Source organism: Aythya ferina (assembly GCF_964211825.1).
Source record: "Aythya ferina genome assembly, chromosome: 11".
Lineage (NCBI taxonomy): Eukaryota > Metazoa > Chordata > Aves > Anseriformes > Anatidae > Aythya > Aythya ferina.
This window is the reverse complement of record NC_140307.1, coordinates 1,781,004-1,795,182: the sequence shown is the minus strand read 5'-3', so window position 1 is coordinate 1,795,182 and position 14,179 is coordinate 1,781,004. Positions and strand designations below refer to the sequence as shown.

General features: G+C 42.1%; 1 protein-coding gene across 7 annotated transcripts in view; it reads left to right on the top strand.

Annotated features, from left to right (window-relative positions):
* The window catches only part of IQCH (IQ motif containing H), a 65,013-nt gene that overhangs the window by 41,644 nt on the left and 9,190 nt on the right, over positions 1-14,179 (top strand). For 4 of the 7 annotated variants that reach the window (XM_084532821.1, XM_084532820.1, XM_084532822.1 and 1 more), the window contains 2 exons: positions 2,689-2,809; positions 4,197-4,483. In XM_084532821.1, coding sequence (XP_084388947.1) covers positions 2,689-2,809; positions 4,197-4,483 — 408 coding nt within the window. Of the gene's footprint in view, positions 1-2,688; positions 2,810-4,196; positions 4,484-7,614; positions 8,383-10,496; positions 10,530-10,916; positions 11,023-14,179 lie in introns of those variants that run through there. The other 3 variants (XM_084532823.1, XM_084532826.1, XM_084532824.1) reach the window with 3 other exon arrangements.

Sequence of the window (14,179 nt, the reverse complement as noted above, 5' to 3'; positions counted from 1 at the left end):
GTGGTCGCTTATCTTCCTTGTGTTATCCTGGATTATCTAGGCACTCCCTGCTAAAAGCACTGTTATGTTGGGTCTGATCTCAAGAACATTTCTCAGATCTTCTTGAATCAGAAGCTTTTACATTTCTGTAAAAGCCCCCATCTTCTTCCAGTAACGTGTTTGGTTTAATGCACGCACCCTTGGCAGTCAGCTAGTACTGAGGGTGCTTTGAACTGCCAGGTGCTCCTGAGCCTGGTGATGGGCATCCCCACGGCCCTACCAGGCATTCTGAGTTTATCCCGAGCTGATCACCCCTTCACATGCTATTTCACCTTATTTAAGCAAGCAAGCAACACTGGGTCGATTGAGGAAGTGCCACAGGAGTCTTGCCTGTCTGATGTCCCTCATGGACAGGCAGTAGCAGCACACGATGTTCCTCTGCAGGTAGGTGAGGTGAATGGGCTCTGTGTCTTGCCAGCAGCCTCCACGTACGAACCAGCTAAGTTTCTCTTCTTAGTTTGGAAGTTCTGCTTGATTTAGCACCCAGTTTAGGGAGCTTTCTTTCACGGCGGTGTGTGATCCGTGAAAATAACTCTGGCTAAAAGGAGTCACAACTGTCCCCAGCACTGCTCCGTGGAATTGGCATGGCTGCCCTAATGTCCCTCAAAATTGTTGCAGTGGGAAATTGTGGCCCAGTTCACATAGCCATTGTTTAATTTTTATTTATACAGGCTTGGTCACAGCACTCTCAAATGCTTCTACGCATCCAGCAGGGATTATTGTTATTTTTTCCCCCTCTAATTCATCAAAAGCTTTCAGGCAGCCACAAAATACCTCTTCTTTTGTTTGTTTGTTTTTAGATTTCTGTTTAAATTGCTCAATACCCAGTCATTAGATCTCAGGGATGAGAGTTGGTGTGACAGAGGTACTGCTGAATGCACTGACAGGTGCAAACTGATTTGTAGGTCAGCAGCTCCATGACATTCATCATGGCTCAGCTCCTCTCTCCAAAGCTGTATTTATTTTCATTGTGCAACAAACCACCTCATCTTGTGACTTCTTGGCTTAGCAATATTTCAACACAAATACAAACCAAGACAAGGCCAACTGGTATTTGCTCAGTTTTCTGTTGCTGTAGTCAGCTGAGCTATCAAAACCCAAAATTGCTAGTTACAGGTTTGTTTTGGGAGGAAGCTAACAGGTAGGACCCAACTCTGGGTAAATTCTGAACTTGGATCTTGCTTTTTATATAGTCCTTTGTTTTTGCTGTAAGGTTAAGATTATGCTTTGCAGTTTGTTGATACACTGACTTAGACCATTTTCAAACATTTTTTTTCAGAGATGTTTAAAGTCAACAACATACTTTTCTCCTTAGTATGTGACATGAGCTCACATAGCCTAGATCACTGTCATACCTAAGCACCTCAATATTTTTATGCATTTTTTCCTCGATTACACATGATCTAGGGCACAGCAATTATCCCCCTTTTCTGGCTGGACAGCTGAGGCACAGAAAGAAAGTCACTTTTCCAAAGTCTTACTAGGCAGATCACATACAGGGTCAAGATGCACCTAGGTCTTCCATATGTGGAGTTGACACCCCAATTATTGGCCCATGTTCATTCTCGTTTTACTAGATAAATCACAGTATGCTGATTTTGAATTTGTATTTTTGGTTACGTTATATCATGTTTTTCATGACAAAGTCCATTTCTTCAAATTGGAAAAATATCTGGAAAAATAGATTTTTTTTTCTTATTCTAGATGTTAGCCATAAGTTTTTATCATGTTCCTCCAGAGCTCCCGATAATATGATTGTGGCTTAGGACATTGCTAAGATCAGAGGACAGTTGGTCATCTTCTGAAGCGCTGGATGCTGGAGAGAGAGAATGTAAAACAGAAGCAAAGAGGCCCAGGGGAAGCAGGAGAATGCTTATGAAGCAGCAAGGAAAGGAGCCTGAAGCAATAGAGTCAGGGTGCTTGCACTTTATATGCTCATGTACTTCTGGGACATTTTTGAACAGTAAAGGCGATGCAGTTAGTTTCTGTATTTAATGGGGTTGTTTTGCGTGTGTAATAATATAGTGAAGAACTTGAAACTAGGAAAAAGCTTGTTTATCTCCTATAATATGACTAATCAAATTCTATCGAAGATAGAGGCACTAATGCACTTCTGAATTTGTCACAGACTGGGGAGTGCAATAAGAATATCTCCCATTTTAAAAACACTTGTGGTTGATTATTCCTCTCCCCCTTGCTTTTTTTTTGTGACTAGAGGCTGTTTGTGTTATATAACAGCTCAAACATAGAGTCCATAGAAGTATTTCTGGTATATGTGACTATTTCAATATGCTCAGATCCAAAATATAAACAATGTAGAAGTTATTGACTGCTGGTATTGATCCCTAAGCAGTTACCAAGTGCTTAGCATTTTCAGTTGCCAGATCAAATTATTGATATAAATTATAATGAAATAGATGCTGCACTGAAGGTGGGGGGTGGAATTGTCTTTCAGAGAAGGAAAAATTTCAATAGGAGGGAAGAGTAGTAAGTAGAAAAATTAAAAAAGGCTTCCTGACTGTGGGTAAACAGTAACCACATTTTTTTTTTTTTTTTTGCCTGTTGGAGGCCTGGTTTTTAATCACCCCACAAGCAGTTTTCATTTCTGTAGTAAAATTGCTTGTGGTTCTATTTAATTTGTTTCTGCAGGAGCCAGCTTTGGTGAAGATCTCCCAGGAGCTGCCGGGCCTTTTAGCACAGCACGTACAGCCAGTCAATGAGAAACGATTCCCTACATGGGAAAAATTCCTCCAAACATTTCTTAGTCAAGGTAAATAAGACTGCAAAGTCGCTGTTAAGTGTTATAAGGAGTAATTATACCATATTGTATGCCATATTCTTGTTAATCTTGGGCCCATTTAAATATTTATCTCCTTTTATTTCTCCATTATGCTTCAAATGTTCATTTACGAATGAATTATAGGCAGCTATTCTGTCATTCATATGTCCTATCCAAGCATTTAACCTCTATTAATTCTGGTTTGTCCTTCTTACATAATTCTAACTCAATAAGCACCAACTCCTTAATCCTGGGTTTCTGTACTGGAGGCTGTCACATTTGGCAAAGAACTTCTTTAGAGGATGCTGGCATGTGAGTTTGCACACAGGTGAATGTAAGAATATTTCATCTTTGGCTGTTGGTGAGCATCTGCGAGTCGATTTTCTCTCCCATAGGACTAGGATTCAAGCTATATATGAACTCAGGGTGCTACATATATTGCATAAAGTCAGGCCTGGAGAAAAGCTGAGCTTTCCCTCCAGTGTTTGCTTTTCAAGCAGGTGGGATCACTGCTGAGAATCAGTAATGCAGTGCCTTATTGTCCTTTACAGTCCATTGTTACAGATGCCTAGTTAGACTGTTGCCGTGCTCTTTCTTGCCCTCCAGCCAAAGGAACATTAATAAGTTCCAATCTGAGAGCTGGAAGTTTTATTCGCGTGGTGCTGAGAGCTCACCAGGGCTTCCTGCATTAACTCTATTATGGCACCTTTGCATCAGAGCTGACCAGTATCCAACTAGTTTGTCCTAACTAAATGAGTTACGGCATTATATGCAGTAAAAATGCAAATCCATAACACTAAGCAAATTTCTCTGTGATTTTCCTATGGACAACCATGCTAGGAGTTGTCAGCTTTTCCAGCATTCCCATCTACATACCAAGTTCCTTGTGTGGGTGAATACCAAAAGGCAGACTACGTATCTCAGACCATTGTATGGATGGGAATCTCCAAGAGCAGTTCCCAGCAGGAGACACCACTCCCCAGAGGTCCTGACACTGTCATTTCACTGCTGTTCTGGCCCTGGCATTTGCCTGGTATTTGGACAGTCCAGGGTTCATTCATAGTACCCCAAAGTATGCTCCTCCTGTCTGATGTATGATATAGTTCAAGTTCAGAACTGCTTCCAAAGCATCTGCAGATCGAAGCTGCTGGTTGAACTGTTCAGTGCTATAGTAGCTGAGATCTCTTTCTTTTCTAAGAGATTCATGGGTCCTAGCTATGCTGCTCACATTACATTTATTTACTTGCTCTATCTCCGTAGCAGTCCTCCCTGCAATGTCTGAGCACAATAGGAGCTGGATGGTTTCATTCTGTGCACTCTGAAGAGCGTCGTATGTGAATTTGATTACTAGCTTAACAGCTAATTCATTTCTTACTAGGTGGTGTGATAGAAGCCTTCCCGCTCTCAGAAAATGTCACAAACCTTACAGTGGATATGCTGATAGAGCCAACAGGCGAGATAACAATAGTGTCGTCTGGAGACCAGCTCCATGCTGATGGACCTTTGCGATCATCTGGCACTACCATTCCACAGTGTTCTGTTGATCCAGCTGTTCTTAATTCACTCTGCTTAAAAATTGGAGAAACCTGTAAATCGAAAGGAGTGCTCGGTTACTTCTCAGTTGATTTTGTGACTTTCATCCATCCACAAACAATGGAGCAGCAGGTGAGTGGGGCAGATACACTACTTCATAATGTCCCTCTGAGATCAAGAAATGTCTGCTTTCCTACTTGACTCCAAACAATAGTCAGGAGAAAGCTTTGCCCTTTTAAACATTTTATTTCTCAGCGGTGAGGCCTGTGGAGGTAGGTAGACCATGTGGTTATTTTAACAATAACATAAAATTTAGACCTGATCTGCCAGGTGGACCTGAGGAACCTTTTACATCAGCCTGAAGAGAAACAAGCCAACAAAGCCTGAAGGGTTTCTTTCAAAGCTGAATGATAAAAAAAAAAAATCTGAATTTCTTCCACTGACTTTTTTTCCCACCTAAAATAAGTGTATTTTGCATTAAGTTGGTACTTACAGATGGTGGTCTCATGGGTAAAATCATGTAGTGTATTTTAGTTTTCAAAATGTTCTGAATCTTTTGTGTTTTGCTCAGAAAAAAAAAAAAAAAAAAAAAAAAAGGATTGTTGTACTTTTTGAATTAACCAATGTCTTTATAACAACACAGATACAGTTTGAGGATGAATCTAAGAAAGAAGTGATATTGACAATTCTTACGCCAAATAGGATGGTAGTGGTGAACGGCTGGGTTTACATTATTTATGGCTAATTTAAGTAGAGAATAGATAAGTAGAGATAGGAAGCAGTCCAGTTATCATGTCTCAAAAAGTTACAGCCCTGAGTCAGGAGTTACTGTCTCTGAGCTGGTACAAAACAGCTGATAGATTCATACCTTGAATTTAAGTTCCCACGTCTTCCAGCTGAACTCACCTTGCAGCCTTTCCCATTGTAAGGTCTCTTGCCTCTATCCAACTATCCTAGGAGTCTCGTGGGAGATTAATATGTAAGAGTTTTACCTTCTTGTGAGTTTGGTTGGTATTGGCCAATAGGCTTGGATATTAAGCCAGGTGTACAAATTCAAAGCATAATGCTAGAAAAAAATAAAGCAAATTCTGGGTGAAGAGGTTGAGCTTTCAGTGTTCAGGTAGTGGCCTTGTGTTTGAAGGCTAAAGAAAATGAGATATTTTTAAAAGAAAGTAAAATTGCTATTGGTAGTGATGGATAGTGTTGTTGAGCTTGCTAGGTACAATTGTACATATTCAATATTAGTATTTGCATGCAGATGCTCATTCAAGATCTCAGCATCAAGTCTCAATTAATTGTATTTCCAACGTATTTCCCTGGTTTTTAGGTCTTTTGCCGTTGCATGTGCACTCATCTACTTATCTGAGCAAGTTTGTTGTCTTGTACAATCCTCAGTTAGCAAGCTCACTGTTTAAAGACTGTTTAACTGTAAAAGGGAACGTGCCTCTGTTTAATGGGATAAGCTGGGATGGCTGGACTTTTTAAAACATGGTGTGGCTACATGCACTTGAATCCGTTTGGGTGTCAGTTTCGCCTAGGCAGCTGAAAATCACAGCTTGTATGGTGTGAGAAAAGGCTCTAAGCACAGGGCTTGTATTTAAAACCCAAGAGTTAGCATATGGTATCTATTGGCAAAAGCTGGCTCTTTGGCAGGGCTATGATAATTGTATTCCATTTTAAGCGCAGAGGAGGCTTAAAATCAGACTTTTGGTAACTGATACCACTGTAGGGTGACTGTGGTAAACCAGAGAATCAGAATAAGGTTAGCTTTGAAATACAGATCACAGTTACATTTGACTCCCAACATGTATTTACACAAGCATTGTAATTAGAAGTGTGGATAAGCTGTATTGGATAACTTCCACGTAAAGTTGCTTTAAAAAGATTAAAGGCTGACATTCTCACCCACTGAAGTCAATGGGAGTTTTGCCAATCGGTTCACTCAAGCCAGGAGTTCACCAAAATGTAGAAATGCTCCCTAAATTATTAAGGTTGTGATGCTTCCTGGCATGACCAAGGACATATTAAATCTATCAGTGTTTCTTTTGGTCTCATTCTTCCTCTTTGTTCTGTCTTGGTTTTCTTCCCTTGTTCCCAATTGATTCTACCTTAATATTTCCTGTTTGTCAGCATGTACGACAACTTTAACATTATTTAAGCACAGGTTTTTAAATTTAACTAGATATAGAGGCAATTAATGATGCCATCTGTCTTGTGAGAGAGAGATTACACAAAAGATTGTGCTCCTGAAAGCACTATTTTTTTGGCAAACAAGAAATCCTATTAGACTCTAAGAACATTTGCTCACTAATTTCAGAAGCGCCCATTTTAATGCAGTAGCTGAGAGGCTCAGATGCATTTCCCTGGAAGTATAGTATACTTAGGCATTCTTTCAGAGTTATATTTTATGGAAAATATCAACTGATACATGATATTTTCAGTAAAACGAAAAATTAAATATATCATTGAACATCTGTTACCAGTACAGTCTGAGTATTTAAATACTTAAAAATCCCTGAAACCTTCATAAAGTTACATGCGACATAAATACAACTCTTTAAGAAATGTGAAGGGCCAAATAAGTGAAAACGTATTTCTGCCTTTGTGGACTGAGCAGGCACATGCTGCAGCGCCTGGCCTCACGCGTACGGACCCCATGTGCTTGGGCAAAGGGGACTCTGCAGCAGATATGCATATATTTGAGTTTCAGGCTCTTCATTCTGAAAGCCTTTAAAAATCTATATGCCATGTTTATAAGCATAAAATTAAATTTGGTATGAACAACGAGGTACTGCTTATATTTTTAAGGCTGCGCCTGTCAGAGAGTATGTTCCTTCAACATATTGTTTCCTTCTACGTGTCGTTGTGATATTGTGTCCCCGTGGAGCGATAGAAGCAAACAGACTCTGCATGATGGATAAGTAACAGTGCGTGGCTATCCTACAGGCAATTCCAAGGGAAAGCTGGAAGGAGCGTAGAAATGAGACAGTAATCCCCGTCTGGGTGAGGGTAGAGCTTTGTGCCTGCCAGACACGGTGGTATCTTTACTCTCTTGCAGTTTTTGGTGTCTGTCTAACAGGAGAAAGAGGGATGCTGCTCAGCTCTTCCTTGGGTTATGACAGAACTGGAGGAGGTCGCAGTTTGCAGCCACAGCACTGTGGGAGGATTAACCCCTGGCAGATTGTCTGCACACCCGCACTGCACTCTCCTGGATGTTGCACTTTACTTGTAGCACACCGTTGTTTGCTTTTTTTTTTTTACAGCTAAAGCCTGAAGGGAGGGAGCTGAACTTCTCCAAGGCTCAGCTTGGAGTCGCAGCGCTAGGCTAGCTGAGGAAGGCAGCGAGGATGCTGATGGCATCGCCTCTGCTCTGTCTGCCCCGGAGTGCTCCGTGGGGGCGAGCAGGTGAAGGCATCCAGGGGACTACGTGCCCGCTGCCACCAGCCTCCTGGCTGCGAGGGGCTGAGAAAGCTGGGGCATGGTGAGCTGCTCTGCTCGCCTCCGGCATCCGCTTCCATCTCGGTTATCAGCAGCTGCAGCTTGCTCCCTAGGGGAAGGCAGGTGGAGCCACGCCGTTCTCAGTGTCTTGGGGAAAAACACAGAGGAGAAACATTAGGTGCTTCACTCGGACTGAGTCACTTCTGATTTCCACTTAATTCTCCAGAACTGATCTCTAAGAGCAAGGCCTTGACCCTTTGAAGTGAAGCCCTGCACAGTATTGACTGAATGCTTCTCAGATCCCATCCTGACAAGGAGTTGCACCTAAATAAGTCCATTTAATTGAGTGGGACTGTTTGAATGCATAAACTTACATCCATGGATTTATGGGCAGATAATTTGGAGAAGCGGGGTCGTAAGTCACCTTTTTCATTGGTCTCATAGATTGCACAGCCCCACACCTTTTGCAGCGTTAGCAAGAGCGCTGGGTTAAGTTGTTTATCAGGGAAGAAAAGGATAATATCTTCCTGAATGCTCATGAAAGAGAAATCTTGAGATGGCACTACAAAGAGCTGGGAAGGCCCAGGTGGGTGTTCCCATCCCCATCTATCCTGCTCATCCCTGGCATAAAAGGGCCCCGAGGAGGCATCAGGGCTGACAGCCTCAGCCCCATGGGCAGGTCTGGGGTTAGGAAGAGGGAACTGGAGCAGACCTCACAGACCTCTTAGCCCATCGGTCAGCTCTGTCGCTATAATTTAGGTAATGCTTTGAGGGATGCTTTCGGTGGGATGCCTTCTTCTGTATTCATGTGTGCATCCTAAAATTATTCCTAGTGTTTCCCTACAGAATGTAGTAGTGTTATTTTCAAACAAGAGACACAGTTTTCTCGTTAACCACCTTCCAGTCCTGAATTCAGCAGGATAGAGTTCAGGGCCGGTTTTTGGGCCCTAAAATTTCTCAGCCAGCACCAGACCATCCCAGCAGCTGCCACGAGATGGCAGCCGGTTAAGATCCTGTCTGTGGTTGCAGCCGAAATAATCAATTCTATTGTGAATTTTAAAAGTCATAAAAGAAGCTCTATTTTCAACACCCAAGTAGCATTAATATTTTACTAATTGACATTTTTACAGTGTCATTCAACCACTTCTTTAAAAATAGCAGGTGCGCTCTTTACAATAATGCAGACATCAATACTAGATGCAGATAAAACAATTATACTGGAGAAAGAAAAGCTATAATTTAGTAACTGTTTAAGAATTTATGTTTCCTTCCCTTCTCAAGTTTATGCTTTAAAGCTGAAGCATTTTTATGGTAGTAGTAAAGAATTACACTATAATTGTGACTCTGCTCACTTGAGATGTCTCTACCACGAAGCACAGGCTCGTCAGCCGCGCATGCTCCAGGAGAGCATCTCCTGGCAGCACTTGGCAGCCTGTGTAAAAGGCAGCAATTCCAGACTTGATCATATTTCCTCGGACAAACAGCCAGTAAGTCTTGTAGGATGTATTTCTAACTGGTTTTTATCCAGTGGTAGGATTCTGGAAAACCCTAATCTATGTTTTGAGATCTAAAATCTTAACTAGTGCCTCTACTTTTTCTTTTTGACTCCAAGTCAGTATAAAATCACAAATCTGATTACCTTTGAACTTTCGTTTGTTGCTTGAAAATCAAATATCAGTTCTAGACTTCACAAGTGGACTCTGTTCCAGTTTGATTTCTGAACACGTACTTTAAATAGTGTATGTTACACTATTTGCCATGCAGTTCTGTAAGGATGTGATGTTAAATACCTGTGACTGCATAAATGCACTTATTGTATATCTTCAGGTAATGAGGATGGACTGAAGTATTTTAGCTATTTGTTAATTTTTATGATTCTATCACTCTTTTAGTTTTACTTAAACTTGAACTTTGCACAGGCCTTCTTCTGATTTACTGGAGGAAATGATAATTCAGCTGGTTAGTAATTGCCTGACCTCCACAGGCGTTGCTTTATAAACTATGGAAATACATTCATTAAAATACACACACACACAGCCCCAGCTCAGACTTTCAAGGCATTCTATAAGCTTTTGCCACTCATTTTATATTACTTTGAAGGAAAACTTGTTGCAGTCCTGTAGATGGTATTAGAGTTGAGTCTAAACAAATTTTCTAGTCTGTTCAGAGAACAGCCTAAACTAAGAAATAAGTCTGCTATGTCTTCTCTTCTGCCTGTGCAAGCTCTGTGGAGCTGTTGGACTGCTTTAAAGACTACATGCCACAAATGTGGGCTTGGGTTGATGTTTCTGAGAAATGGGTTTTGTGTGTTTGTTTTTTTTTTTTTTTGCTTGTTTGTTTTTTTGATAGACTGCAGTAACAGCTACTACTCTAAGTTCTGAGACTAAGTGAAAAGCCTTTAATAGATTTCAGTAGGCTCACATCCCAATAAGTAGATTTTTCAGTTGTCTGCTAGAAATGCCACGTCCTGCTTGTTTCACAGCTCTGTCAGCGCGGAGCTGAGAGGATAGCCCTCCCTTTGAAACTGAAACCCTGCTGGAAAACATTTTTCCTGCTCTGCTGTAACACTATGCAGCGGTAGAAACTACATCGAGATCTGTTCTTCACTTCTTTTATCTGATGCTGTGTAGTTTTTCTGCAGAGCTCATGTAGTTTCACTCTCACCTTGCCCTCCCTGACATTTGCATCAACTGTTTTTTCCTTTCAGCTGTTTTAACATTTGCACAGACATTAATAGCCTGCCTGAGCTCCTTCTAGTTATGAGTGGTCAGAAATGATGAGTGCCCTTTCATTTGCCATATGAAAAGCATACAGGGAACCAGCGAACACTTGGTTGAAGCCTTCAATCCAGTGCCAGTGATGGTGGGAGCAGTGCTGGAGGTCTGTAAATGGTACGCCTTCCTCCTCACCCAGTGCTCTGCCTCTGAGCTGCAGGAGGACCCAGCTGTGGCGTCAGCTCTGCTATGAAAACCTCCTGCATCCTTCACAGAAACTATTCTTTCAGCTGAGGAGTCATGTCTCTTTCTGGGGTGATTGGTGCCACTGTTATTAATGCTGCTTTCTTCTCCACCATACTTCTTTTCTGTGCCTACCTCTTTGCTCACACCCTGTATGATGCTTCATTAAGCCTGGCCAGCAGCAGCAGGACTGCAAAACTGGAAGAAGCAGCCAAGCTGAGAGCTTCCCATGCTCTGACATTTTAGTATGGCAAAAGAAGCAGAAGAAAGCAGTAGGTATGTTTAAGTTACATTGCCCGTGTTGCTTTTGTATTTATAATGTGTAAGTCTACCCTATTCTTACTCTGACCTTGGATGTTTTTCTCACTTTGCTCTTCTCCATGTCTGCAGTTGATGGCAGCTCCAGCTGTACTGATTTAGCTTAGTCTCTGCACGCAAAACAGCACTTGCAAAGCAGTGGAAATATGTGAGTTTGGCATGAGTCTGGTAACTTCTCCACAGAAAATGAGAAGTCATCAACTATTGAGCCCACCTAATTAGAATTCTTTAGATGCAGATATAAAGGATTCTGGTGCTTTTTTCTTTGTTTATTACGATTAATTTTAGGTCATTACACTCAGGGGACACCTGCTAACTTCAATATGGTCAACATGTGCTTAGTATGATATAATGCGCTCCCCCTGTCCATTTGGGAGTATATATTGATATATTATTGGTGAAAGGTGCTGATAAAGCCAGCAAACAGATGTCCACTGCCTAGTTCCAGAATAAGAGCACTATAAGCAGCTGCACAGCAATTGTCTTACACGGCTCCACCAGCCAAACTCAGGCCTGCTGAACTTCCATCCTTGCTTGAGACTACAGGAAGTGCTGCTTGGTGTTGATTGGGACAATTTTGCAAAGAACGCTTTTGACCTTCAGAAACTGGAATGGGACTTAGAGATTGTTCCACTGAAGAGTTCAGTCAGCTAGCTGCTAATGGTCTGGCCTGCATTTGTACTAATAAAATGGAAAAAAATTGTCCTGTTCAAATACCATGAACATGAAGTTGCCCAGGCCCTGTGCCTCTCCTGTTTCAGTAGCAGTACAAAGGGAATTTAAAGGTTATTTCTGGATTTCCATGGCAAAAGGGAATCCCCTGCTAGGTTAAAGCTGGAATCTCATGCCATCTGATCCTTCTTTCTCCCCACATTAGTGATGGTCTGGGACACATCCAGGGCAGAAAGGGACATGGCTCTAGTGCAGCGTTCTGCAATACTCCTGAGCCAGCAAAAGCATCCTTGGGGGTGATCCCAGCTGGCACACATTAATGACCATTTGGCTGCTTCAACTTGCAGTAGGGGTGGTTCAGCCTCCGGCTCCGGCCCAGAATGCGAGGAGGTGGACAGGTGGCTTGCAGCCAGGTTTGCCTTCCTTGTGCTCAGGGCTGGGGAGACCCACACCCAGGATTTAAAAAAGCAAAAACCACGATGAATTTACCAGTGTGGAATGTAACCGTGACTGATGTTTAAGTAGGTATTAATGAAAAGAGTAGCAGGCAGGACCGGGGAGAGCACCTTCCTTTTTTACATGGCAGGGCCATCAGCCCCCCCTGCTGATGTGAGCTGTTTTGTAGGCAGTGGTACGAGGCTGAGATGATGAAGCCATGTCCAAAGCAACTAACTGGTGCACTCTGAAAGTAAACAGAAACTCCTCAAACTGGAATTTGGCCATTCTTATAATTTGCAGCATGAAATTTTCCATGCTAAGAGGTCTTTCTCCTCTTGTGTGCTATAGCCCCTTTCTTGGGCAGGGGTGAGGCTGGAGCTACATCCCTGTGCAGGGGGCATCCTGTAGGGCTCCCTGTGCCTTCTCGGGGACTAGGAAGGTGCAGTCAGGCATTAGAGCCAGGATGGCTTGCTGGGTTTTTGTTCAGGTTAAGTGAAATGCATCACACAAGTAATTAAAGGGACTCTTCTCTGGATGTGAAATTAAAGCAATGCCATTGCCACGTACTTTAATTTTAGTTAGTGACAACATGGGATGTGTTGAGTAGCTTTTGCAAAATATATGTGCTATCCCATGTTCTGTGTGGTTTGTCTGTGTCTCTACCAGGGCGCGATGAATTTGGCTTGTGATAATGACTGTTTATGTTTGCCAGGCTGCATTTTCTAAGACTTTATCTGCTGTTAAATGCCAGTCCATTCTCTACACATCGCCAGAACACAAGCCTTGTATTTATCCACAGTGCAGATACACTACTGTCACACTGCATCTTTGGTTAGTTTCCTTGGGTTTTGCATCTCAGCCACTTTCTGGTCCACTTGCAGCCTAAGTTTCCTTCTGCCCCTCTGCTCGTGCAGCGACAAAGCTCCCAGATAGTGTGGGTATTGACTTTGAGGCTAGAGCAAAGCAGATGTGGTATTGGGGTCTGGATTAAGAGTGACCAGTTCATTTTTTCCTGAGCTGGAATGTCCTTGGATGTCCAGGCTTTTCAGTTGTCCCTGCTCTTCTCACATAGCCTGGCCATCTCTTTCTGGAGACGAAGATTTAACTGAGAATCCAAAATACAGCTCAGGCAAGGTTCAAGGCACGTTTTGCTGTTACTGATGTGTTGATAATATTTATGGAAATTAATGTAGCACTTTTACTGCGTGCGCGGTTTAAAATTACTACTTAGTTACTGGAAAGGTTGGCACATACTGGAAAAGTACAAATTGATATGAAAGTTCCTTTCTGTCTTGCAGAAGTGATGATAAAGAATAAATTATTGAAGAAAATTAAGCATTGTAATTGGGGAACATTCCCTATTACTAAGTAAAGCCAGCTATTTGCATCCAATTTGCATTTTATACCATGCAGCAGGAAATATTTAAGTTGACAAATAGGATATTTAATACAGCAACAGATACTTGGCAGTTAGTTATTAACAACTGTTACTGATGTGATTTATTCACCATTATAAAAAGGGCATTACTATGTGAATATGATTCAGAAATTAACTCCAGTTTACCAAGAGGCCTTGACTGCCTGACCTCTTAATATCCTTATAATGATGCCATTTAACATTCAAAGGCTTATTCAAGTCATTCACTGCTAGATTTGTTTTAAAGGGGTTCACTGTAGGGCAGATATTTGCGTGCGTTAACATTTCTCATTGGTGTAGTAGGCACAAGCATTTTTTAAAAGGGAAAAACTCATGGGGAAAACCGTGCTCGGGTTGTTGGGGGCGGAGGAGCCTTGCGGGAGCAATCCGTGGTGCTTCCTTCTGCTACGCCCTCGACGCGGACTGGCTCCACAAATCTTGCATGAATTCCACAAGCTTTGATGCTTGGGTATAACTGGACTGGGTCCACAAAGGTGCTTTAACTCCCCCTGAGCAAAGTGGGGTTTCAAGCCTCAACCCTTCTGGAGCTGGGCACCAGCATCCTGCCTGTATTCATCTGCACTGGCA